The 26,846-nt window shown below is 42.1% G+C and overlaps 2 protein-coding genes across 3 annotated transcripts in view; one reads left to right on the top strand and one right to left on the bottom strand.

The window, feature by feature from the left end:
* The window catches only part of znrf3 (zinc and ring finger 3), a 138,984-nt gene that overhangs the window by 28,392 nt on the left and 83,746 nt on the right, over nucleotides 1–26,846 (top strand). For both annotated transcript variants that reach the window (XM_030416524.1, XM_030416522.1), the window contains exons 8-12: nucleotides 2,162–2,237; nucleotides 3,971–4,111; nucleotides 5,090–5,236; nucleotides 5,466–5,655; nucleotides 7,298–7,408. In XM_030416524.1, the coding sequence (XP_030272384.1) occupies nucleotides 2,162–2,237; nucleotides 3,971–4,111; nucleotides 5,090–5,236; nucleotides 5,466–5,655; nucleotides 7,298–7,408 (665 nt within the window). The remainder of the gene's footprint in view (nucleotides 1–2,161; nucleotides 2,238–3,970; nucleotides 4,112–5,089; nucleotides 5,237–5,465; nucleotides 5,656–7,297; nucleotides 7,409–26,846) is intronic.
* On the bottom strand, nucleotides 17,545–20,497 carry xbp1 (X-box binding protein 1). Its single transcript, XM_030416525.1, is given in 6 exon segments — nucleotides 17,545–18,612; nucleotides 18,754–18,861; nucleotides 18,864–18,920; nucleotides 19,031–19,147; nucleotides 19,536–19,632; nucleotides 20,102–20,497. Coding segments are annotated over 6 exon segments (1,191 nt in total). The 5' UTR covers nucleotides 20,338–20,497; the 3' UTR covers nucleotides 17,545–18,036.

The raw sequence follows: 26,846 nt of genomic DNA, 5'->3' as shown, positions 1-26,846 counted from the left end.
TATTACTGTGATCAAAGGGATACTCCACCAATGTTACACATTAAAGTGTTTACAGTGCTTGAAGACAATGCTACATATGTGAAAAAAGTAGTATTAAGTCTTTTGTGTCTCAAGAAGGAGCTACATTACCCACTAAATTAAAGTTGCTCTATGCAAGTCTTTTTCAGAACCTATAAACCAACAGAGACAGAGCTCTTGGTACGAGGAAAAGCAGTTTGCAGGACCGAAAGCAGGGCACAGACTACGGCAGTTTAAGGCCAATTGAATCCTAATTCTCTCCAACTGGAGGAGAAACCTGGTCTGGGACCTCGGTTGGTACCATTGTATAGCCCAGATTATCTGGTAATGTGAGGGGTTTACAGATCAAGTCTTAAACCTCCTCAACATGAGTTTCTACATGTACTTGAAAGTCGTATGTCTACGTGTTTGTATTTTAGTATTATTTAGTATATTTATGTGCAAATTTTTGTAGATTAAAAGAGCCAATTGCCCATCAAGAAGCCCTATGGTTCAGAAATAAACACTACTCACAATAAGTTAGGGATATTGTGAGAGACTCAGTGGATTTCATGCATACAGTGTTTGTTTCACATCAGAGAGTTTTGGGAGACTTCAGAGAGTTTGTGTTTTCCATGTAATGGTCTCACTGTGTACAGTGTGCCTTACATATTGGGGCCAATACCAAAAAACTAAAAGACAACCCTTTTCAATGTGGCATCAATTTCAACATTCTGTGGGTATAAAAAGCTGGTATTGTCAGTAAGTCATTCCAAGTTCATCATTCAAACAGCCATGAACACACGATGTCACTTAACGGACGAGCAGTGCCACCTGGCCATAGCGCGCCTTCGGGTCGGTGGCAGGCAGTCAGATGTTGCTCGTGAACTTGGTGTGTCTCAAAGTGTCATCAGCAAACTTGCATCAAGACACAGAACTACTGGCAGAGTTCGTGACAGACCCAGGAGTGGAGCCCCACGAGTGACAGACCGCAACGATGACCAGTACCTAAGGACCTATGCACTTAGACATCGTTATGCAACTGCCACACAGCTGCAGGCCCAGTTACGAGATGTGAGGGGTACTAGGGTTTCCAGACAAATCATTCGAAACCGACTCCACCACTTTGGCTTGAATGCCAGACGACCGTTGCAGGTGACTCCACTGACACCAAGAAATCTCTGTGAACGTTTGCAGTGGGCACAAGACCATGTGACCTGGACAATGCAGCAGTGGTCTACCGTCCTGTTCACTGATGAGTGTCGGGTCACCTTGCACAGAAATAATGGTCGTCAGCGTTGCTGGAGAAGGCGACGTGAGCGATACGCCGAGGTCAACATGGTCCCCAGGGTTCCCTTTGGTGGAGGAGGTGCAACAGTCTGGGCAGGCATCACCAGTCAGCGCAAAAGAGATTTGGTTATTGTAGATGGCTCAGTCACTGCATGTTCTTACCTCAGAGACATCATAGAACCCATCATCATCCCCAAATTCTGCCAGCACACCCCCAACTTTCTGTTCATGGATGATAATGCTCCACCACATCGTGCCAGAATTGTCACAGCTCGACTTCAGTATGTCGGAGTGCCTCATATGGTATGCCCAGCAATGTCCCCTGACCTGAACCCCATAGCGCACGTCTGGGACCAGCTGAAGCAGAGACTGGATGATCGTACCCCACCCCCACGTGACCTGGCAGAACTGTGTGTAGCACTTGTGGAGGAGTGGAACGCATTGCCTCAGAACAACATCATGAGGCTAGTGAGGAGCATGAGACGTCGCTGTCAAGCTGTCATCGCGGCAAAAGGTGGAAACACCCGCTACTGACATTGTCAATTTTTGTTATTTGGGGCTATCCTTGTTATTGTCTAAATTTTTGGGGTAATAAATATTAAACTGATGAAAATGGTGTTTCTTCTCATTCATAATTAGTAATATCAAAGGGAACTTTTATTTATTTCATTAAAATTCAGACCAAATAGGAAAAGTACTCATGTAAATAACAATATCCCTAACTTATTGTGAGTAGTGTAGGTAAGAAAAAAGTAACATAGTGCCCCTTTAAAGCCAGAGAAGGTTAAACTGATACAAGAGATGAGCAGAGATGGAGCAGAAAAAGTATAGTTCAAGTGGTTTTATCTTTTTTGTTTTGTGTTTTTATCTCCAGGTCTTCGCACACTCTCAGATGTCCACCTGAAAGTCAAGGGACAGAGTAAAAGCCCACACTGGTTTGTGGGAGACAGGTAAGTTCTCGTTTGCAAAGAAATCTACATTTGAGCAGCCTTCACCTCTTGACTTGTGCTTCAGCAGCTTGTGAAACAAACATGGCAGCCAAGTATCATTACCACCCTCCTGCCATAAATCCTTAAATTCTACACCGGACTGCTGTTGTTCCTCAGGGCTGTGCTCCCATTATGACTCATCCACTTGCGATAGCTGTAACAGTAGCAATGGCTTTATTTCCTCGATTGATAGCAGCGTACCGAGAGAAGACAAAAGTCCAAACCATCACAGCCCGGGCCAATATTCCTGTGACCCTGCGGCGACTGTAAAGAGAAAAAGAGCAGGGAGAAGAGAGCTGCAGTGGCAGCATAACCTGTACACTTCTGAGCCTCTCTGCGGTGACAGACCTTCAATTTGTGTTTCTATTTTTAGCACTCTTCATCTTCATACCTCCTCCAGCCTTAATCACAGCCTTAAAGGCACTGATCTGAAAGGTTAAGTCAGGAATTCGGTGTAAAGCTTCAGTGGAATGACAAGACAAAAGGGCATGTTGTAAAAATGCTATCAGGGACATTTTATTGCTGCTTTCTATTACCTGATATTTACCTTGACTGTTACAATTCTGACAACATGATCACCACCATTCAATGATTACATGTGCGTGATGACTGTTTTCTCGCAGCCTGTACTGCTTTCTGTAATTATGTTTGTGCCAGCAAAGGTTTGGATCAACATTAGACTTTGAATTGTTGAAATTGTAAAACCTTCAGTCGTATTTCATTGATTAGATAGATCACCATAAGTCACCATAAAAAATCTAGTGATAATCTTTCACAAGTGTGTCCTTAGATAGATATTTTTGGCCAGGAACATTATTTTAGCCTTGGGGCACGGTGCCAGAGTTTATTCTATTCCTGACAGAAATATTTCACGCAACGCACTCTATCTACTGTCCAGTCTCACATTTAATAGGTACCCCACGTTATCACTATTTGACCTATCGCTATTTTAACAGTCTCTTCTTTGAGGAAGCTGTTACCGTCGTTGCTTCCAGTGAGTCCAAAAAACGTCAGGGGACAGGCAACCAATTCAGCTCCAAGGAGATAACTTGAATTACTTATTTAACCTTAACCCACCTGGTTGATTGTTTCTGTTACACCTGTATCACATTCTGTTTATATATTCATGTTTTAATGTGTTGTTCACGATATAAAGATACAATAATTACGACAGGATGTACAATTTTCTATAAACGTACAGTTCTTACATACAGTGCAGTCCATTTACCTTGTGTTTGCTCAGTACTTTGAAATGTAATTTGAGATAAAACAATAAACATTAGGTTAAAGTGTGCCAGCCCGTTTACAACTACATTGTCGCAGCCATTTTTACATGTGGTCCCCCAGTTCTATGACAGCGCAGAAGGACAGTGATCCTTAATACACAGCAACTAGTCAGTTTTAGGTACAATCAGTTTGATGCTGGGCACATCAGTCACATGACAATTCAACTGAATGTGTTGCAGAACAGGCTGAAAGCAGGTGATGGTTGCTGCAGTACAGGCCGGACGGATTATCAGATCTGTGGGTCTAAATCACTGACTGCAATAACTTTGTCATCAAAAATGTAATATGATGATTTTTAAGTTAAAGGGATGTGTCTTATATGAAAATAACTGCAGCGGCACAGTCATGACCATGAATCGCCGAACATAACAATAAATGCTGTTCGTCCTCACATGGCCTGCATCCAGCTGTCCTGCTAAGCCCCCATCAGCCATCAGCCGTCCGACCACCAACAGGGCCGCCGGGCTGCGGGAGCTGAGAGCTGCCTTTGACGAAAGGGTTGAAGAGATGGCTCAGAGCTACGTCGACGTCCTGCAGCTCAAAGCCAGGTCTGGAAAACATCCGGTCCTAACTCATTCATAACAAGTCTGTTATTGTTTTTTCCACAACTGATATTTAAAGTAACAGTTTCACATTTCAAAAATAATGTATAAGAAATTGCTTCCCACGCTTAGAAGAAGGATGTCACTCTCATGTCTGTACACAAAATATGTAGCTAGTTAGTTTTGAGTTAGCATTGCAAGACTGAACACTGATCTGTTTTCCCCTGCTTCCAAAGGAAGTGGCTGCGTAATATAAAACTATTCCCTTTTCATTTCAGAGAGAACGTTTTTGTTTAGAAGTTCAAGAGAATAGAAGTCAGAATTTGTTCCACTATGATGGATGATACCTGACATTGTTTCCTCATTTATTCATTCATTATCGGAGCTGATGGCATTTAAATTCTGAAGATGACGAAGCTCCATCAACACTTTTAGTATAGAACAACTTTTCGTTAGACCGTGGAGTTGATTTGTATACTACAACTGTTGCTGGAGTTTTGACCTCTTCGACTCTTCCCCCTTCTCTGGGCATCTTGGGACTAGGTAAAGTTGTGCCCTCACTCGGCTTCTATGACGTTTTAAATTCTTCAAATTCTACTGTTTGACTTCATTGTATGACAGGCCTCAAAATCAATGGAGGTCGAATGGAGGGAATGAATGTGTTGTAAGAATTGAATCGTGTGTTAACTGACGTGTTCTTATCTCGTTCAGTCATTTTATAGACGTGAACTCATTTACTCTGTGAGCCTCTGCTTTGCTTGAGCTCTGAGGGAAAACACCCTTAACACTTCTCAGACAGGTCTTGCTACCCATGTAACACCCATGTTTGCTCTGTTAGATGAGTCAGTGTACTTACGTCGAATTTAAATATAAGTCAAATACAGTCAGTGTGCTGGTGCTGTGTAAACCATGTATAAGATAACAGGAGCTCTTGCAGGTTCCTCAAGTTCATTCCCCCTCATACAGTTTTCTTGTGTCTTCCAGAGAGAGGTTGAACAGCGGTCTCCAGAGGTATCGAGCCTCGTGTCACATGACCGAACCCCATGGCCTTCCTCATCATGTGACCTCAATGTCTCAAGGGACAGAGGCTCCAAACAACAACAGTGAAAACAAGCACAGCAACAATATGTGGTATGCGGCCTGTTGAAGACATTATCTCGAGTGGAATGTGGACTCAGGGTTATGAGGGGGTTTTTTGTGCCTTGGGTCAGATTTGCAGCCATCTGTGGAACTGTGCGCACATGTGGCATGCATGTGTGTTAACATTAGACCTAATAAACACCGTACTCTTATGATGTCAGCATGATGTTCTGCGGATCTGACACCCCAGTTGGTTTGTTTCTGTCATTTTTCTTTCCAGGCTGTCCACTCTGCTGAGCAGACTGCCCGAGGTGGTGTGCAGGGAGCAAGCGGTGAGCCGGGTGCTGGAGAAGTTGAGGGGGTTTGCAGAGCGGCAGACGCTCAGGGTTCGACCTCAGCTCTTCCTGAAGGTGCTTGAGGATCTGGAGCCATGGGAGCTCTGTTTGCCTGAGCTGTGTGTGGCCATCCAGGTACACGAAACACCTCCGACCACATTTCACCAGGAAAATTACTGGAAACCGGCACACGTTGTTGGATCGTTGTTAGATCAAATGATAATTAAATGATGAAAGGTGACATATTATGCTCATTTTCAGGTTCCTAATTTTATTTTGGGTTACTTCTCCAACAGGTTTACATCCTTTAATGCTCAAAAAAACACATCAGTTTTCTCATAATGTCCAGTGCTGCAGCTCTGTATTCTCCCCGTCTGTCTGAAACACTGTCTCAGCTCCTGTGTCTTCAAGTTGAGCTGAAAATATTCTTGTGAGTCAAACTAGCCGCTAGACGTGAATTATTCAAATGTGTTACTCCGTGATGTAGTGTGATGTTGGTGAGGACTTTAACCTTTTTAACTTTTAAGATATTTTACATGCACAAGAAGCTACTGTATATAAAACGCTGATGGGAACTAAAACAACGGAAACCATAAAAAGTCTCCTTTAAAATTGCCCCATTATTTTAGAAATAATTACATCATGTTGCGGTGCTTGAGCAAAGATCTTACAGAAATGTGGAAGAAGAAACTAAATTAAAGCCTTTTTTTTAGGTATATAAGCTCCAAATGAAACAGCAATTTACCATCATCATTTGTTAGAGGATGACACACCTTCCACCTTCTTATCTGGTAAAACTGAGTGAAATTACACTTCTTCCTTGCCTATTTTAAAGTTTAATCACTTGCCAATAAATGCTACGAATGGACAACACAACTTTTCCCAATTTGAGTTTACTGATTGGGTCTTGAAGACTTATTTCCAAGATTGTGGCAATGTTTGCAAGTAGTGTGGGGTTTTTTGTGTGTAGTTTTTACAAGTTCAACATCTTCAGACCTAAGAAATCTTCAGAGTAGCTGAAAAGGTCACAGCTACATTTAACAGTACACCAATACCCAGTGGTCCTAGCTTGGTAACAATGTAAATCTGCATGGAGCCAATTTAACGAGATTAAAAGATTTTTAATTCTCTCCTTTATTCCTACCATAAATGTATTCTTGTGATGTGTTTCCACAGCGTCCATGTGCAAAGTAGTTTTGGGATTTTATGGAACTCCTCTGATCTTCCCCCAAACTTCAAGCCCGACAGCAAACTCTTGGTCTCTCCCACCAAACCATCAATTAGGGGCGTTCCACGCTCAAGGACTAACTGACTCCAGGCCCTCTGAACACGCCCCTACCGGTCACAAATGAGGGGCAATACATGCTTCCCAGACTCCAGAGCAGAAAGCTGAAAGTGTAATGACAGGAAGCCGACTGATAAATTGCACTGGAGGACAGTAAAGCAAGCTGACGGATCCAGAGGGTCGGTGCTGGCTGTTTTTCTGTTCCTCCTTTTGGATGGTATGCGGCAGCTCTGAATCAAACAGACTACAGATGATCTGCTTTGGGTTCCATTTGTGCCTCAGCAGGAGGAAACAAGGGTGGGCTCGATCTGGCGATGGCTGGTATTGCTGGTGTATGAGTGTGTTTTTGGGGACAGGAACCATAGTATGATTTGGTTTCTATCATGTATTTGTGTGTTTATCTGTTACTTTTGCCTGTATGAGATACCAACACACATTCCCATCCGCCTCTACTTGACAAATCTTTCCTTGATCTCTGTTCTTCTCTGTCAGATTGCCACAGAGCATGTGGTCCAAATGCCCATGGGGGAGTATGATGTCTGGCTGCATTCAAGGCTCACCCTGCCCCCGTCCCACGGTACCACTGTGCGCCTCGAACAGCAGGTGAACCACACTCATCCAGGCCCGAAGGAGGGCTACAGGAACGGACAAGTAGATCAAGAGAAGCAAACCAGGGTTGTAAATTAGATGTGAGCTCAAGGCTGAAGTAGCCTAAATTAGTCTCACAAGTAATGGGTGGAAAATGATGAGTAAAACTGATTAGTAGGAGTAGATATTTTTTACATCTCAAAGAACCAGAGTCAATAAGTAAGAAATAACACTCAGCAACTGACAGTTAGAACACTTTTATTTCCATAAAGTAGATAAAAGGTCAAAGGTCATACAGGTAGGATTAAACACAGGGATACAGGCACACACAATGAGGTGGAAACCGGAAGTAGGAGGGTTGCATACCTTTCTGTTCTCAACCTTTATCAAGATAATCTGCAGTCAGTTGCTACAAAGGTCAACCAAATGCCTTTCTGGAAGCCAGTATTCTGTTGTTTTTTTTTCAAGTCTCCAGTGATAACTCTGTTTTGCACTGGAAATCACTGTGCATCTCCTCGATTGAACTTCAGTTTCTGTATATGACACTCATTTGTATTGTTTGTCATGGCTACTCCTTCTAAGTACCCAGTTCTTTTTTTCTTTTTTTTTTCTTTCAAACAAACGACTGTTTGTTGCAAAACATGAAATTCATTGCAAATCCAGCCCCTTCCTCTTTTATACGAACATTTACCCTGGAACGACACACTTGACTGAATGTTTGGACCAGCAAATGTACTCTTGAAGCAACAGTGGTTTGTCAAATCAATGTCGCCCTCTGTACTAACTGCCTGTAGAGAGCAGTAAAAGGGACATTTGCATGAAAATATAACAAAAAAACATCTGCTTTTCTTTCTGCTAATGTACAAACCACAGATGAGATAAACAATCCAATGTGTTGAGGGATAAACAATCGAATATACTAACATTCACAGTGATCTTGAACTCTGCCTCGCCTCCTGATGTGGTTGTGAATTAAAGCAAAACTCTTGCCAAAATCACCAGGGTCTCTACTCATGAACAAGAGCATTGAGAACATTGTTTGTGTACACAGAGTTTATGAAAAAGAAGGTTTTTGAACTACTCGCGTTAGCTGCTGCACCTCCTGCGCATCGCCGTCATGCCAGACAAAAAGTGTCGATCCTTGAGTGCGACCTGACAGGCACGCTTGAGTAGCGGTTCACCATTACTCTCCTGCCTGTCAGGTCGCAGTCAGGGATCAACACTTTTTGCCTGCCATGACGGCGACGCGCAGGAGATGCAGCAGCTAACGTGAGTAGTTCAAAAACCTTCTTTTTCATAAACCCTGTGTACACAAACAATGTTCTCAATGCTCTTGTTCATGAGTAGAGACCCTGGTGATACTACGAGCAAAGTTTCACGTTGTGTCGAGCCTTCTTAGTGTTCTAAAAATAGCGATTTTGATGCTAGCGTGTCATGCCCCTAGCTCTCGTGTTCAAAATTAACGTGCCCAAAACTGAAACTACGGTAAATCTTAAAAGTGCCTCTTTCGTCATAATTATGCTTTTACACGAAGGTCTGACTCATATTCAATCCCAAATAAAGCCTTGGTTGCTTTTTGGCGAGAGTTTCGCTTTAAAGAGGCCGGCCCTCAACTCTGCCTATTAAATAAGATAAGATAAGCTCGCCTATTTCTGTCTCGAACAGCATTTGGGAGAAACTGAAAGTGTATTTCTACTGAAATTCTGTCTTGTTACTGTGATGGTTTGAACCTGATGTGGTTTTGATCCTTTTTTAGAAATGGAAGTGTTTGTCATGACATCATGACTGATGGAAGCAGACATTTTGCAACTATGTGTTAATTTAACTACAGCAAGTGACTTCAGGAGCTCCTTATCCATTAATGATGACATATACTGTGTGTGTGTGTGTGTGTGTGTGTGTGTGTGTAGGTGTGTGTGTGTGTGTGTGTGTGTGTGTGTGTGTGTGTGTGTGTGTGTGCGTGCGTGCGTGCGTGTGTGTGTGGTGGCAGCATAGAGTGAAAGGGGAAAGTTCCATGCCTGGAAGAGGAGGGGTAGGAGTAGGAATGGATTCTGCAGTGAGCTAGCACTCATTTCAGGAATGCCACACAGTCTGGGAGCTGAGCTCAACCCACCCCCACACCCCAAACTGTGAGCCTTGGGCAGGGGGGGATGGTGGGGCGTAGGGAGGCAGAGAAAAAACATGAGGTGTAACAAACATTCTTTTATTTGAACTTCTCACTCGGGGTGAGATCTCATGCCTCAGGGCACCAGGTCTAGACTAAATAGAGTGGAAGATATTGAACGAAAGAGTTAATAGTAAATATAGCTGCAAGTCAGTGGATTTAAATCAGCATAATTATGCACATAAATGAAATATAAAACAGGGTTTAAAGTGGAAAAAGAGTCTCAGTTGTAAACTGTAAACAGAAGCAGTGATCGAAATTAAAATGTTTCAGTACCAAAAGTCAGATGTTTACAACAGGCTGTAATTAGTTAGTATCCAAAGGTTGAAGGTTGCATACTGTATTACACCCCACCATCTGCTTATCTGTGATCAGAAAAGTCTCTGTTTGAACCTCTCGCCCTACCTCTCTAGCCCAACATGAGTTGGGACACCCTACCCCTAGACATGAACATGCAAAACGGAGGGGCTAAATGGTAGGGGCGAGGGGTGTATTGGGATCAGGCCTAAAAGTCAGGACATCTTTGACCCTGCTGCTTTTATTTAGAAATTTCTTTTTGGCTCTTAAAGACCCCAACTTTTCTTAAGAATCAAACTTAATTGCTGGAATATCCTAGCTGGTGGTGAGGGCCAAACATGTGAGTGATGCAAGATGCAGGCAAAAACTGTGTGGACACTTGAGTCAACTGTGCGGGAGGATTTAAAAAAAAAAAAAAAAACAGCTGCTATTGCAGGGCTGGTCTGCTGGTGGCACAATAGCGAGTGGCTATGACCACGGTGTGGTCTGTCCCAGATATACTTTAAGTCTGAAGTTTAGCTGCAGTGGAGTGGAGAATCTGAAATGTGTTTTTAGATTCAGTGGAAGAAATGAAAGTTAAATGTGGATTTAAAAGAACAAGATAAAACATCATGAGATTAGAAATCAACAACCACATTTTATGAGGACTTCAGTGCCATATATGTCATTTTTGTAAAAGCCTTTGTTATGAATATAACTGGAACAAGCTTAAACACAACTGCAAGCATTCAGAAGTAGGAGCGTCTGCTGAAATCTGCTCAAATGTACCAGAAAAGGGATTTAATTAAACATTACGGAGCACACGATCTTCTGCTTTAAATATTCAGACGAGGATAATCGTGTCCTGATCTTTACACTGTGCTTTCCGCCTCATCGTATCAGAGGCACAGCCGCCGAGCCGCTGCGCAGGAAAATTCAATATTGACTCTCTAGTTTACCAGCAGCAGGTTCTCCATGCTTGTGTCAATGGAAGTGATTCTGGCTGCATGCAATGGAACAGAGACGGAGTGTTTGCTCAGTGGTAAAAAGTTGTGCAACCTGAAGATGGATCTCGAAGTTCTTACGTAAAAACGGTGAACTGTAGTGAAGTCGACTTCAAAAGGAGACATGAAGGTTGTGAAAACTGGCTCTTTTTGCAGCCGTGCTCCTACGGCTTCTCATTAAAACTACCATGTGATTATTTGCTCTCTGTAATCCTTATTGCTTGTTGGAAAGTAAGGCATTAATATTGTAGTTTAGTTAGTAGTTTAGTAGTAGCCTAGTTTTGTAGTTTTAGCTCATTCCTGAAATAAGCGTTTATCAGTTCCTTAATGTGTCTTCCTTCTCCTTCGTGTTCCCTTAGTTTAGCCCTTTGTCCTGATGATAAATCCCAGTAGCTGGCTCTTTGCACATGTAGACACTCTCTTATCAGTGCTCAAACAGTTAAGGGGGCCTACGCTGTTCTCAAAGTCACGCACACACTTTTGTGCCCAAACGCTGTGTCCACAGGTCCACAGATCAGGACAAAAAAACAACAGTGATTCACTGGATTTCCTTGTCACTGTGACAGATGTCAGTGAGACCAAGTTCAAAGTAACTTGTCACACAAGCTAGGCTAAAGGCTGTCGTCACTGACCGAAATAGCCGTGTAGCATTAGCTTAAAGTACACAACTATGACAGACTTACAGCTGAGCTTAACCACCTGCTGTGTACAGTGGTGAAAGTGTGCTCCTCTGCTGTGGCTCTTTAACATCTGACCATGACTGAACAGCGTTTCGGCTAGGTTGTGACTTGTTATTGATTGTGTTATCTTCTTTGGAACATGAAGTAAATGTAGTAGTTTCCTGTATATTGCATCAGTTTCCTTTTAACGGTAGAAACAGAACTGCCTTATCTCTGTTTGGATATCATGACACAAGCAAATGTTTAAAAAAAAAGATTTAAAAAAAGACATTTTCCGCTGTGGTTCCATTTAAACCTTGTTTTAAAAATGTATTTAAATACAAATGCAAAAAGGTCATTTTTCTTGGAAGTGCAGAACAAAGCTTTCACCTGACCACAGCTCTATTGATCTATGACTCTTACACCTGGTCACTGCAGGAGTGTTCAATATTACGACAGACACAGTGCAAGCTGTGACAGCTAAGCGATGTTTATTGTTAATTGAGCGTAGGTGGTCCTGATGGAAATACACTGAAGATGAAATTCCAAAACGGATTACCGTACTTAGCTTGCGTATGCCTGTCTGCCTGCGCTCTGTGATCATGCTGGAGCAGACTCTGTAATTGCTGGCTGACACAGGCTTGACGCATGAGCCTGCAACCTCAGGCCATCCAAATAGTTCTGGTTTGTGGCATTACTGCAGCTCTAACTCTAAAAGTTGTTGAAGAGAAAATTATCTTAGAAAGTTAGGACCTGAGAATTTGAATTGCAGATCGAGCAAAAAATGCGCAGCCGTGTCAAGGTTATGGGAGCTGAAGCCATTTAGATGATATCAAAAGATATTCACGGTGTGCAGTTTAAATCCCCTTGATCTGCTCTGAATCTTTGTTACGTGAGTTTGCTGCCTTTGAGAGCTTCAAAGGGAGAATCTGCCACGCTGTGTAGGAGGAATCCAAGTGATTAATGTTTTTCTTCCAGCAGACAGGCTGCCTCTTGCAGACCTGCCACGAGTGCAGGAAGTGAAACCATGGCAATGGAGCTTTGTGTAATGTGTTGCGCCAGTTCATCCTCAGCTTGCATTAGCTTGCCCTATTAAATATCACTTCAGGAAGCCTTGGCTGGCCTGCTGACATTCACCGTACAAAATGTCTCTGTTGTTCCTCATTGCTCACCTCAGATCATATTCCAAACAACACGTTGTTGAGGTTAATTTTTAAAGGAAAGATGTTTATGAGGTCTTATAAAATGAGAATTTATCTCTTGATTGTTTTGAATGAGTACGCAGTCCTCAGTTACTTCTGAGTGCAAAAAAGTATTGTTTGTGAACCGAGTTTTGCCCATTTTGAATTATAAAATTGCAGAAATGTTAGCAGTACAAAGATTGCATGTAACCCTGCACTTATTGTTTGCTTCACTGTGCAGAAGGTCTGCACTAAGCACATTTTTGACACTACGACGCTGCTTTCACTTTCATCTGCTGAGGAGGGAGAGTGATAAGAGAGTGTCTTCGTGTGCAGGAGTTTGTGACATGTCAACTATTTTTTTGAGCAATTCGTGGTCCAAAAGGCAACTTACACAAGTGTGATGTAAAAAAAAACAATAAAAAAACAAAAAAAAACCTGAGGCCCCAGGCCTCTGACGTTCAGGGACACATCTGACTCTCATAAGTAGCCTTACTGTTCCCTCAGTGGGCTTTGGCTCAGTGCCGTGGCTCAGACGTGCATTAACACACTCGACCGCCTGTCCTGTGTTGCCACTGGTAACCGAGGATAACGATCTCTCTCACAGCTCCAGACTGAGCCACCTTGACTGAGCACAAGGGTGAAGTGTGCGTCTGTGTGTGAGCGCACGCTGGTATGTGTGCGTCATTGGCCGCATACATCTGCAGCCTTTTGTTTGCACACATGTTCCAGTTGTGATCCAACTGAGAAACCGTCGACTCGAACCTGACAAGACAGGAAGTTCAGGATTGTCATGTTGGCATTGTTTTTCTCTTTGGTTATTGTTTCTCGTCAAAGAAGAGAACAGCTCGAACAGGATGGTGCAGATGGAAGAGTGATGATTGATGGCTTTTCTTCTGCATGTTAAATTATCATTTGGAATCTGGGGGAACGAGCTGAGCGTTAAGAATAGTAAAAATAGAAACACAGCATTGGAAGAGTGACGACATTGTTGACGAAAACATTGTTGTTTTTTTTGTTTTTTTCCAGAACATTAGCAGGTGATTGAGTGCAGCAGTTTGCCTTTTAAACATGCTGGTGAGTCGTGTTCTTCCATGTCCACAAGCGAAGATGGACAGATGTTGTTTGTCGGCAGTGACGGGGACAATGACTCACTTTTGCCCCGGCTGAATCATTCATGAAGTGCCCTAAATACCAAGGCTATGCACCCCCTCCGCTTCCTAGCATGTGATCAGCCACCTATTAGCTTTTTAATAAACAAGGCCAAAGGGGAGTCGTTTGAGCGATTTTCATCGCTCATTTGGGTCAGGTGGCTGAGCCTTTGTCGCTCGGCGAGGTGCTCTTAGTGTGACCCCAGCTCACCCCTCCGACCAGTAACACCATTACCATTACCTCTCACATGAGAAAACTGTCACATGAGCCATGTTATGCGCTTGTGGCTGCCTTGACCCCTTGTTTGCTTTACACTTGGCCAGCTTTGTCTTTAAATCCTTGTTTGATCAGCTGCTACTTGCTTGTTTCTCTCTCAGAATCCATGCTGTAAAGATAAGTCAAGCTAATTCACAGCTAAAAATTGCAGATGTACCCTGTTGCTTTTAGTTTAAATATGCATTTTCAGCGTACTTTTTACAGTTTAGTCTGAAGAGCTGAAAAGTTCCGTCTGTGAAACCTGTATTTACATTGAAGTGGCAGCGGCCAATGTAGGTTTAGCCATCCCTCTGTATAATTCTGCTGAGTGTAGTAACTTGAGAACCTGCAGTAAGGTTTATCCAGATCTGTGCCTATGTGACGACAGTGTCATATTAGCGCGACAGATCTGGCTCTAATTTAAGCATGAACTTTGACATCCAGACCCAGATTGGTTTCAAACTGGTTTAGAGGAACGCACTGACAGTGACAAGTCTAAGGCAATAATAATCAATTGGGGAAAAAAAACAGCACATGTCAGTTTGGACAGTAGCAGTAAAAGGTCCCATGAATGTTGGTTAAAATTTCCAGGTGCAAATCGAAAATCGCAAAGAGAGTTATCATATTTCTGTTGATTGTTGCAGTTTGACAGGTGATTGTGTTGTGTAAAGTTGCATATTTTTCAACTCTTGCTACACAAAAATGCAGCCACGTTGCAGCACTCAGAGCCTGAACACTAGAAACTACGTATATCCTACTATTTGGAGACAGGAAGTTCAAATGATCCACATGTATAACATTTTTGACATGTAAAGGTGCCAAATGTTGCCAATGGGAAGATCCAAATTACGCTATTTGAAGCAAGATGTCCAAAGACAATGTATAGTTGACTTTATAGTTACCGAGTGTCACTTCTCTGCCTGAATGAATATGAGTGTTAGAGTTCTCATCTTGATTATGTTACAGCACTCAACAGATGTTCAAATGTTCTTCAGTTTACTGCCGATGATTTGAATATCAGACCGAACTGTGCTGAGTTTCAAAACAGCTGAAAGGAAATCGTTTGGGTGCCTCACAGAGAATCCGTCATCAAAGCTCCACTGGGAATAGGAAAAATGTGCTTAAGCCCAAGAATTTTGCAGGAATCTTGTATTAGCAGGCATCACTTTTGGTGGATCTCACTGGAAAGGTGAAAGCTGAGTGGTGGCTGAGTGACTTAAACTGGAACTCTTGTACCCAGGTAGTGAGTAGAAACAGAAATGTGTCTGTTGTCCTCAAATAAACCAGAATCTAAACCCTGAAATCGAAAAGAGCTGCTCCAGCAGATATTTTTCAGTTTCAGCTCACCAGCTGTGCAGCTGATTTAGACTTTGCTGTGGTTTTCACCTACGAGACAGGGAACGGTGAATTTCTCACCACACTCTTTCGGGGTAATTGAGGCAAAGCTACGTCAAAGGCTGGTGCGGTTTCTGTCGACCGACCACAAGAACACAACACGGAGGTTGAATCACAATGAAAACGCTGAGTTGTTTTTCTCTTCAACCTCCTCCAGATACCTTTGATCCAAAACAAAAGTAGCTGATGTTCAACATGGTAATTCAAATTGTGTAATCAGTGAACAGGAGCTAAAGCTAACAGAGACAAGTATCCAGGCCATGCAGAGTTAAGATCAATTACAACTGTGCTGCATCAAAAACCTGATCTAATCAGCTCATACAACAACAGGGACCCCCGGGGCTTTTGTTCAACGGGTGGTCATGGCAATCACAGCCTCGGGAACTTAAAGGCACAACAGTCTCCTCCTAAATGACAGAGTGAGACCTCATTGTGATTAGAAGAAAGGCCCGAGGGGAAAGGTGTGTTCCCTATTTGGCCTATTCTCTTCACACCAGGCCAAAACACCAACGATACTTAGCCTGACCTATTTCTGCAGGGACAAGAAGACTGGAACTGTCTCATGTTAAGACTCCCAGGGAACTCCCAATTACATTGCAAGGGTTATGTAACACAGGCAGGACCTCCTTCTCAGAAAACCATGGTTTTGCTGCCCTGTGAAAGATAGGGAGTATAAATACTGTGCGGGCACATGTATGAGATTGTTTCACATATCGGAATAGGAGAGTTGGAAAGATTAACTTTGGAAAGATTAAGCTTCAGACTGTGGATTCATATTCACCAGTGAAACAAGTAACGCATGTTGATTGCTCATATGAAAGTCCAAGATAGCATGTTAAGGTAGTTTGATAACTGTTCTTTGAAAATACTCCTCCTAATAACCTAACCTTTGACCCCTCATACTGAATGAGGGCTCAGTAAACATTAAACAATCTAATTAACCCTTATTTGCATATTTAAGACTGATATCTCCCACAAGAACGGATGATGTGATTTAAAAAGACAAAGACAGACATGCCAAGACAAGACTACATGCTACAAGCTCATCATTCTCAGGAGGTGTTTCACTAAACATTGCTATCTGTGTAGCAAGACTGATGTCTCAATGGTTGTGCTGCAACCATCATTTTTTTTCAGTATTGATCGATCTTTCAATTATTTTATCATTCATTGTTGAGAGGTGCAGTTATGTAAGAATTGGCCACCCGTTGAATTAATTCTGGCAACGAATTTGGGCAATCATCAGTAACTGATGCTAACTGTGTTCTTCATGATGGTCGCTACTGTTAGCTCAGTTAGCTGTGCAGCTAACTGGGCTGACGGGTGAGTGTTGGTGTTTACACCGCTAGCACAAGCGCTTTGGACCACTGGGAATAAAGGTTTTCAGGCATGGCTAGCTTCTTAGCATACTAACTCAGAAGATATCTCTGTAACACAACATGAACATCTTTGAAATGTCAAAACTGTCAAGTCTTCATTCTGTTAATATTTAGAAGTTTTCAGCTGATATTGTTACATAGTGCACCTTTAATCAAGTCATTTCCAACTTGTGACCCTTTAAAAAATAAAAAATTAAATTAAATAAACGCTATATCTCACAGGTTTTTCATTGTCATGTTGTGACACCTCAGTTGGCGTCTTCTATAGGATGTCAGCACATTGTGAAAAACACCCATCTCAGTTTTCCAGGGGTAAGCCGGTCACAATACAAACATTATTCAAAGACATTAGGTTCACAGCAGCACATGGGACCCTACCACCAGCAAGTGCTTTGTCAATTTTGCTTGATGAGTATACCTCTACAATTACTAATGAACTGCCTGCTGTAGTTCATGTTAGAAATGTGTGCTGTTGAACTGTAAAGCATTACCTACATCATCTTTTCCTCAACTTTTCAGATATGCAGTCGAGATGATCCCATGTGAAATTGGATATCTAAACAAAAATCTGAATTTCCTGAAAAACGTGATGGTTGCATTGTAGTCTCCACATCCTATAACAAGTTGTCAAAGGATCAGTTTTATTCTGTACAAGCAGTTGTAATGACTGAGACAAAGAGACGAGATGCAATGCAAAAGTTTTTTAATGCAGTATTTAGACTACATAGAGAGCGGTTGACAAATTAGAAGAAAGCGTTTTTACATGTGGACATATACAATGACTCCGAAGCGAAACACAAATAAATAATATTTAAATGATCGGTCCCCATCCCCCTTTTAATTTACAGAAATACTGAAATGAATTCCAACCCCGTTTCACTTTAAACAGTGAGGGAAAGATTTGTCATCAATCTTAAATCCTCTGCAGTAATTAAATGATGCAAAAATAAGCTGTCACGAACTCCATCTCCCACAAGTCAATGCAGCATCGCCAGTGGTACAGACCTGCTGTAATAAAAAGGAGATTATGTGCTTAACTTTAGCCTATAATAAGTGGGTTCAGTGGTGTTCTATGTTACTATGAAGCATTATGTGCTTATATGTAGTTATTGAAGACTACACATTAGCTCTTAGATGTATATATAGAATATTATAACTTATTGGGTTAGGGGTTGGATTCAGACACTGATAAGCTGGGGGAAGAGTTCATTTGCAAACATGTCCTCCCAGGAGCTCTCTGAGCACAGGGGAGAGGAGATGTTGCTGAAAGGGGAAGGAGACCCTTCGTATCCGGAGTCGCTGTAGGTGTCCGCAAGGCAGGCTTCCTTATCCAGGCCTTTGAGGGCAGGGGAGGAGGCCTCAGAGAAAAAGTCATCCACCTGACTGTGACCGTCACAGCTGGGAATGACCACTTCCTCCGGCTCGTCTTTGACACAGACCGTCTCCTCCTCTACAACCACCTCGTCAACGTGGAAGGTAGCTTCGTCGATCTTCTCCTCGTCTTCGCTCTCTGAGTCGCTGCACTGCCCGGCGCTCACCTCCTCCACGGGCTTCGTGTAGATGTGGTCAAAGTGGATCAGTTCATTAAGGGCCTCCAGCTTAACTGATGGGGACCCCAGAGTCGCAGGTGCGGCGGCAGGTACTGGGTCCCCCCCTCCGACCAGCTGCACCTGCGGCTCCTGGCACTCCTGTTCACAAGACTTGAGGAACAGCTCTGGGTCAAGGATGTCCAGAATGCCCAGCAGCAAATCAGACTAGTGAAGAGGGGGAGAAAACAGGAGATTAGCCTAGTAACCCATGACCTGACTGGCGTTATTGCACAGCTTTCTTAGGAACAGGATTTTAATCCCAAGATGCAGCTCTGTGTAAAATGAGCATCATTATTGGAGACTTACCTCATTGTCTGTAGAGTCAGGACTGTCTGTATCCATTGAGAAGTCTTCAGATTTAGGGACTGCTGGGCCTGCACCTGCTGCGGAGGCACACATAGCCTGAGTGCTGCGGACTCAGAAGACCCGATCCCCAAACCTGCTTCATTCCCGGTGGACAGCAGACATTGAACCTGTGACAAAAAGGATGAAAAGATGAGTTGAGGTTAATCCAAAATCACTTTGCATCAAACCAACTGCACTCCTCCCCCCCGACCCTCCACAGCCTGCATCACAATCTCACCTTCTCTTTTGTGTCGAGGGTGTCCAAACACAGTCTCTGCCTCAGTTCCTCATTCTCTGTCAGTAAGCCACTTGTCTTTTCCCGAAGCAGCCTGTTTTCAATGTGAAGTTTCTGATTCTGCGGGAGGGGGAAAAAAAACAAACAGATGTTTGTACTTGAAACTCGCTACCGTTTACTGGGAAGTGAGGCGTGAAGTGTCCTGGGTGAGACAAACCACAACTAGATATGAAACCAAACTAAATAGAGAACTTGATGAGAACACACTAAACGTTAATCGTAGTGCATTTCATATCGTGATAACCAATTTACACAGAAATGGAAACTATGATCTAAAGAGTCAAGTGTGTTTGGATTGCACAACGTGTAATGACATAGCAATGAGGTAGGGACATTAGGAAAGTGGGTGAAGGTGGGTTGGAAACTGAACAGTGCCTTCTTGTATGGAGGAACCCTGCATTCCTGTCTGGAGATGGCAAAACAAAATAAAACAAAATAAATAAATTACCTCCAGCTCCAACTCTAGGACTTGTTGTTCCAGCTCTCCCATTTTGGCCTTTTTCCTGTCTCTGGCTGTCTGAGCTGCGACTCTGTTCTTGAGTTTCCTGGAGGAGGAAGAAGAAGAAAAAACAGGAATTTAACACATTCTTTCCGTGATGCTGACTAAGCCCCCTGACATGACTTGTGGGTTCATAGTACTGCGCAATCACCGGCCATGTTCCTGCCACGCAGGCAGATCAGGATATCAGTGTCCTGCTCTGAAGCAGGCAGCAGAGCCGGGCGGGTCCAGCGACAGTCAAATCACTCAGATAGCACTTGGATAAGCCAGTTCAAAGTCCGAAGGTGACATGATATAGACGTTTCAGCTATTCAAATGCTTTCACGAGGTCATTTTAGACACCTTTAGTAACCTAATTATAACAAATGATGCAACATTGACCCTGTTCCTGCGGGCTGCCATTTAAACGTCAAATCATTTTCTGGATCAATATTTTAAGGCGTGCCCCTTTAACAATGGCCGGGTTCACGCTTTACTACTTCTGTTTAATAGTGGATATTTTTGGTGAAACTAACCTGCGGAGTGCTTTCTCCTCCGGACTCAGGTGTGTGAGCCTCTGTCTTTTTCGTATGGGCGGCCCCGCGGACGAGTTGGAGTCTGAATCCGACGACGCCGGGCTCGCCGATGACGGTAATACGACCGAGATGGGCCGGCTGTAGCCTGGCTGCGAGCCGCCGGAGGAGCCGGTCTGCTTCCCCGATATCAGGAGCACTTTGTGGGTTCCCCCGGTCCCCGCTGTTACCACCACCATGTTGGTATATCCTACTGGCGTTGCGTGAAATCAGAAATAACCGGCTATCCTTATTGAATTCTGTGGCAACCTTGAGGTTTCCCTGCGAGCCGATCCCCGGTTATTCTCAACTGTTCAACAAGATGGCCTGCGCCTGCGATCTTTTCTACTGTCGTGGTGACAGCTGATAGGCTCCCAGCGGCTCTGACGCGGTCGGTTTCCGGCCTGTGATTGGTCCGCTGGGCTGATGCAATTTGCATTTCAAGGTTTTTACTCCGCTTGCAAAGTAAAAATTGCATCAAGTTCCTCCTCAGTGTGGTTTCCCGTCAAGGCTCGTGTCAACTGCTGTGTAAGGTCAACAATGTGTCCTTTCAGCCAACTTATTCTGCCCCGTTCATGCTTAAGAATGGCCTCACAGTTTCACAGTTTGTGAGAGAGAACTGGGACTAAGTGTTTTCCCCGATCTGCTGTTTCTCAGGATTACATCAGATTGTAATCCACACAAACATGCTCAGTGCACAGTTTATATCGATATATGCCTTTCCAACAAGCCTTGACTGCTTTCACTGTATTGACCATGGAGCTGTGACATTGGTTTTGAATGTCCTGGATCCGCTTTAATTTCATCTATGGATGGTATTTTTACAACCCCTGTCCAGTAAAAACAAACAGCACTGACGACCTCATGTTTCTTTTCAAGGCCAAAGGTCACACTGATGTCTTAAATTTCATATCTGTTGATGTTAAATATAGGTCACACTTTTAATCAGGGCGGGAGATATTCTTTTTGTTGTTCTTCTTTTTTTACATTAGCCTAAATCTCACTCTTATGGTTCCAAGAGGCTGCTCATTGGCATTTTGTGAGAAATACAATGCTTCTCGCTCTTTGTCTTGTACAGTGCAGTATCCTCATTCTTTTCTTTGAAGGAGTAAAGCAAACAGATAAAACAAGCTCTTCCACTCTAATGACTTTCCCTGAAATGTTCATTTCCTACTGCCTGTAAAGGCACATTAAAGAGAGTCAAAGTCACGCCACTTCCAGTTTGGTAGTGAATTGAGAGAGCAAATTATTTCTTGATCCCATCTGAATTGCAGCATGAATGACACATGTGATGTTTGTCAATTGAAAAGATAATATTCAAAGCCAAAAAAAAAGCTGCAGTTTGCCATAAAACTAATGCAGTATAAGACTGTGGAAATATGAATGATAAAGACTACACAGCCAACAGCCATGTTAGTGACCTCATCTCATTAAACTGTCTCCCAAACCCGTAACTTTAACATTATTGAGCTGGTTCTGTATATTAGCATACTACCATAACTACAGTTTTATTGTGATTTTCATATTTAAGCAAGTTGGCAACCATGTCAGTGTTGGTGACGTGTGCTGAGCGAAATGATGTAGATCACTTTGCGGTTTCACACAAAACTAAATGGTATTTTATTTAAATTATGAGAAAAACTGTGACTTCTTTGACTTCACAAAATATCTTTTGAATTGACAAACATCACATGTGAAGTAAACAGCACTTTCTGCATTCTCTACCAAGCAATGTTTTTCCAAAATAAATTTCCATGGGAAACACTAGACTTCGGCTCTCCGGGCTTCAGCTCTCTGTTCCTTTAATTTTCTTTTGTTGCTTTTATTTCTTTTCACACCCTTTCAGAATTAAAATATTACTAACAATATGTGATTATCTGCATGCAGAAGGTTTGCAGAATGTTAAGATCAGTTAACCTTTAAAGTAAAACAACATGAAAAGCATCATGGACAAGCATCATGTATTGCAAAATGACAACCCTTGATACTTTTGATGGCACATATGTTAAAAAAATCACATTTTGATTTGTTACACTGTGACCTAATGACAAATTCTAAAGTCAGTTCGGATCTATATAACATTAAACATAATGTAAAGTAGGTCTCAAGGATTTGAAATTAAACTGTTGTTTGCTCGAACAGTAAAGACAAATACCACAAAACAAGATCAGTTCTTTAGAATACTACAAAAACAACAGGATGTGATGGCAGCAATGTGACATAGTTAAGCAACCACACTGCTGCACATGTGCGAGCAAGACAAGAGATTGAGCTGTTCGCTTTACCGCATGTATTGACAAGAGAGCCTTGGAGGTGAATGAGTCGAGATCATAGTTTACAACCTTGATAGAAAGACTGTGAACAATCCAGACTATGTAGCAGTGAATGTCAACACAATAACACTTTTCAAGTGGTTTTAAGCAGTTTGTCAAAGATCTGCCACCGCTCATTTCAGTTGAAGGTGTCCCACTTCAAAGTAAACATCCCTCGGGTCAGAAACAGTTAGAAAAGAAACACATCAAGCAAGTTCACAAGTACGCTCTCTTCCTGTAACTCCTATTTGCCCTCAAAGTGGAATTCACATTTTTGCAGTGTCTGCCCGTTGTCCTTGTTTACAGCTTTGAGCCCTTTGCCCCGGACGTCTGTCACCTCCACAGGAGTTACTACAGCAGCCAGAGCAAACATTGGCCTGTTTGCAGAGCTTTACTGGCACTACAGAATCAACATCTGAGAAAGTAAGAGCACTAGTTTTATGATGGCATGTGTGTGTATCATAGTGTGGTGTAGTACTGAAGTCAGAAAACAGGATTTGAATACAGGATCTCCTGTAGGAGATAGTGCGGCCACAGGCGTTTTACTACAGCGACATAGTAAATCTCCTGTGGCCACATGAATAAAAGTTTACACTGACTTGCCACAAGCCTTCAAGCGAATAGGGAAATAGCCCAGCCTCTGAATTTACTGTTTTCAAGTTTCTTTATGTCACTCAATAGAGAGAACAGGGCATTTGATATCACACACTACTCACTGGCTATAAAATGGCATGTTATTTTTGTCCTGGAAAGCCAGTTGGGGGATCCCCCTTCATAAGTGAAACAAGAGTCACATTTGCCATCAGTAACATGAGCTCAACTCAGTGGTGTAAAGACGTACATTTACTCAAGAACTGTAGTGTACATTTTTCAGGTACTGGGTTTTGAGTAGTTGAGTGTTTTCATTTTCTGCTACTTTACACCTCATAAAATGTGGATCAGTGTTTCCCAAAGCCCAAGGTGGCGTCCTCAAATGTCTTGTTTTGTTCACAACCCGAGGACATTCAGTTTACTGTGAAAGAGGACAAAGGAGAACAGAAAATTCTTTACCCATAAGAAGCTAAACGCTGAATTCTGACTTACTCAGATCGATGAACAACGATCAAAATGGGTGGCGATTTATTTAATAATTGACAACTAATTGATTAATTGTTGCAGCTTTAACTGAAAACACAATTAGCAAATACATTGTGATGTATTATTCCTTGTTAATCTTACGGGTGGGACACATGACCCCTTGCGGTGTGCGTGTCTGTAAACCTAATTTACACAGATCAGACAGAGTTTCGTGAGGCACAGTCGGATCCTTCCTTCCATTTTACATTTCAATGATGGCGCATGTGTACGTGGACAGGTTGCAGTCACATTTTCACTCATCTCAATTCATGTCCAATTCTGTGACACTGACAGCACAATGCTGCAAATAGATACATTTTTCCTGAATCCTTAACATATTGAGGGGTATTTTGTATTCTTCAGGTAGGCAGATACCATGATGTGCTGTTAAATGATTGTCATGTAGTGTATCTTTTATCTCAGAGTCGTAAACGTGGGCAACATATCATGAATTGTATTGAATCGTGACTTATTCTGTGATCCCTTGTTAATGAAAACACTTAACTGATCTCCAAAATGAAATTCACTATCACAGTCACAATGATCCCCACTTTAACTAGATGCAGCATTAAAGTGAAAATGAAAGTTTACATTGATTAATCAACAATAATGATCCAACATTGCTTTGAAATGGGTCATTCTGCATAATTTGTACTTTTGCACCAGTAAAATTTTGATTGCATAAGTTTCACTTGTAACAGAGTATTTCTAGACTGTGGTACTGCCGGTTCACTTGACAAACAGTTTGGTACTTCCTCCTCCTCTGCTTCCTATTTGCTATATCATATATCCTTTGTGTAAAAACCCAGAGTGGGACAAAGGTGTAACAACCCTAGAGAATTCAAAACTTTCTACCGAGTACCCCAGGGGAATTTCTCCTTTTGTGTGTCATACCCCAGTGTTTCTACACTCTGCTCTGAGTCCACAGCCTGTGGCTATCTGTCAACATTCAAACTGTAAGAAAATGTGCTGGGTGGCCGTTAACAGTCAAATGATTGCTTCTGTTCCGCAAATACTATACATTTAAAGATCACATCATGTGTTCAGTCCAGTGCTTCACAGCATGTTATTGTAAAATGCCCCTCATGCCACTGTAGAAACCCAAAGAACAGAGTGTTGAAACCACAAACTAAGACTCTGTAAGTACTTAATGAAAATCCTCTTAATACATGATGTGCTTACATGGGTGTAACAACACCCATGTAAGCACAAACAATTACAGCTCATTGAATACAATGGAAGACAAGTTTCAAGAAACTCTTCAACTGCAAAGGTATTTGCTGCCTGACTGGTTTCAGAGACTCAGAGTGCATTTGAGAACACTTGAGCGAGACCTTGAACTACATGTGCAGTTAAACGGTATTGCATAAAGGAGAGCCCTGGAGCTGCGGGGAGAAACTCCTTATTCAGTTAAAACAACTGTTCCAAATCATAAACATCTTCTACAAATGATTACATACACATAAACCTAATAGAATTACACTATTTTGTTATTTATTATGTCTCTGAAAGTAAGATGACAGCTAGCATAGCTTAGCTCTGACACTAAAAAAACAAAGGGAAATAGCTCACCAGGCTCTGTCCATCAATAACCAAACAAAATGAACATAACATCTAAAGATCCCAAACAAACATGCTGTAGGTATGTTGTACATAACCTCTCATAAAAGGGCAAATCGTTCCTATACTGTACAAATTGAATACCAGAGCCAGGCTACCTGTTTCCCTTTGTTAAGATGTTATATTCTAAGCTAAGATGCCTGGCTGCTGCTGTAGCGTCATGTTTTGTTTTCATGACTGAATAAACAAACTGACCTTAAAGGACAACACAATTTCATAACGTTTAACATTGTTTATATTTGGCGGACCCTGCCACCTTTCTGGCTTCAAACAGTGTTCTGGGGACCTTGTTGTCCTGGAAAAAAATACCTTGTTAATATTGCAAATATTCAAATTCTGAATTTGAATTTCATCTCCAAAACTACATGGTGCCCCTTTGAATAATGGTAGAAATATTTCATTTTCAGAAGATATTCAGGGTAAAATAAGACTTTGTTTTAAGAAAATTGTTACATAAATCCTTATTTTCTTTTTTTCATGATGAATTTCTATAAGCTCAAGAAGTTTGATATTGATTGACAACCATATTTGTAAAGTTTTAAGGAGAATCATGTAGCTTTAAGAAAACTATACATACAAAGTTGAACATTTTGCATCTGAAAAACAATCTTAATAGAATATTCTTAATCTATGTTTATTTTCTTGATAATAATTTTACTTATCAGTCTTATTGACTGACACTGACACTGTTTTGGAAGGAGGTAGTTGAGTCGGCTGCAGCGTTTTCTCAGGCTTACTGTATTTTAAGAGTAACTGGTGTTTTGCAAGATGAGACGACGGAGCTGACTAACTTTATTTGCAGTGTCGGCATTAAATCATCGGTTACACATCCTGGATTCAGATAAGCTTCCCTGCAGGCTCCGAGAGGAGCTGTGTACGCAGCTAAACAGCATACAGTCCGCCCTGGCTGCTAGACTCGGCTCAACCAGTACTTACTTACACACACACACCCACACACTCAAACACAGATACACTCGCAAGCGCAGAATTGGGGATCCTCCCAGGAGCTCAGAGCTGGAGCCTGTGATTAAGGTGGGTGGATCCTCGACACCACAATTCAGAATGGACCAATCCCATAAGCATGGAAAGAACATCTCAGGGCGTATAAATCTCACTTATTTCTTCCAGATGGTGACATAGCTGTGATGTAAGACACAACCAGGCCTTCCAGATTAAAGAGTGCACCCTGTGTTATTCAAACTGCAGTGCGGAATGAGGGCGTACTTAATATTCTGTCTCGGTACATTGTGTTATGCCATTTGTCTGCAACTTTTATGTCTGTCCAGATGCTCATTTCTCAGTCAAGTCTCCTTTAGATGAGGGATCTTAATGGGACCAGCCTGGTTTGATTAAATATTATTGAATTTATACATTTCGGTTTCATGCTTCGCCAGTAATTTCCCTCCTGTCATTGACTCGTATTCATTTGATCACTCTTATACACGGTAGGTTATTAACCTTTTCACCTCAAACCTCAGAGACTTTGTTCGCTAGCTGTCAAAATAATAAGTATGAGTAAGATGTTTACCTCTCTAAACAACCCTCTAAAGAAAACATAATGAATCACGTCGTCACAGAATAATATGACTGCTTGATGTTTTCCCTGCCAACAGTTACATAAAAGCATCTTATAAAACCTATAACTAAATAATATTAAAAAA

The sequence above is a fragment of the Sparus aurata genome, chromosome 5 (assembly GCF_900880675.1).
Source record: "Sparus aurata chromosome 5, fSpaAur1.1, whole genome shotgun sequence".
Lineage (NCBI taxonomy): Eukaryota > Metazoa > Chordata > Actinopteri > Spariformes > Sparidae > Sparus > Sparus aurata.
Note: the sequence above shows the minus strand (reverse complement) of the source record. Positions and strands in the feature narration are given on the sequence as shown.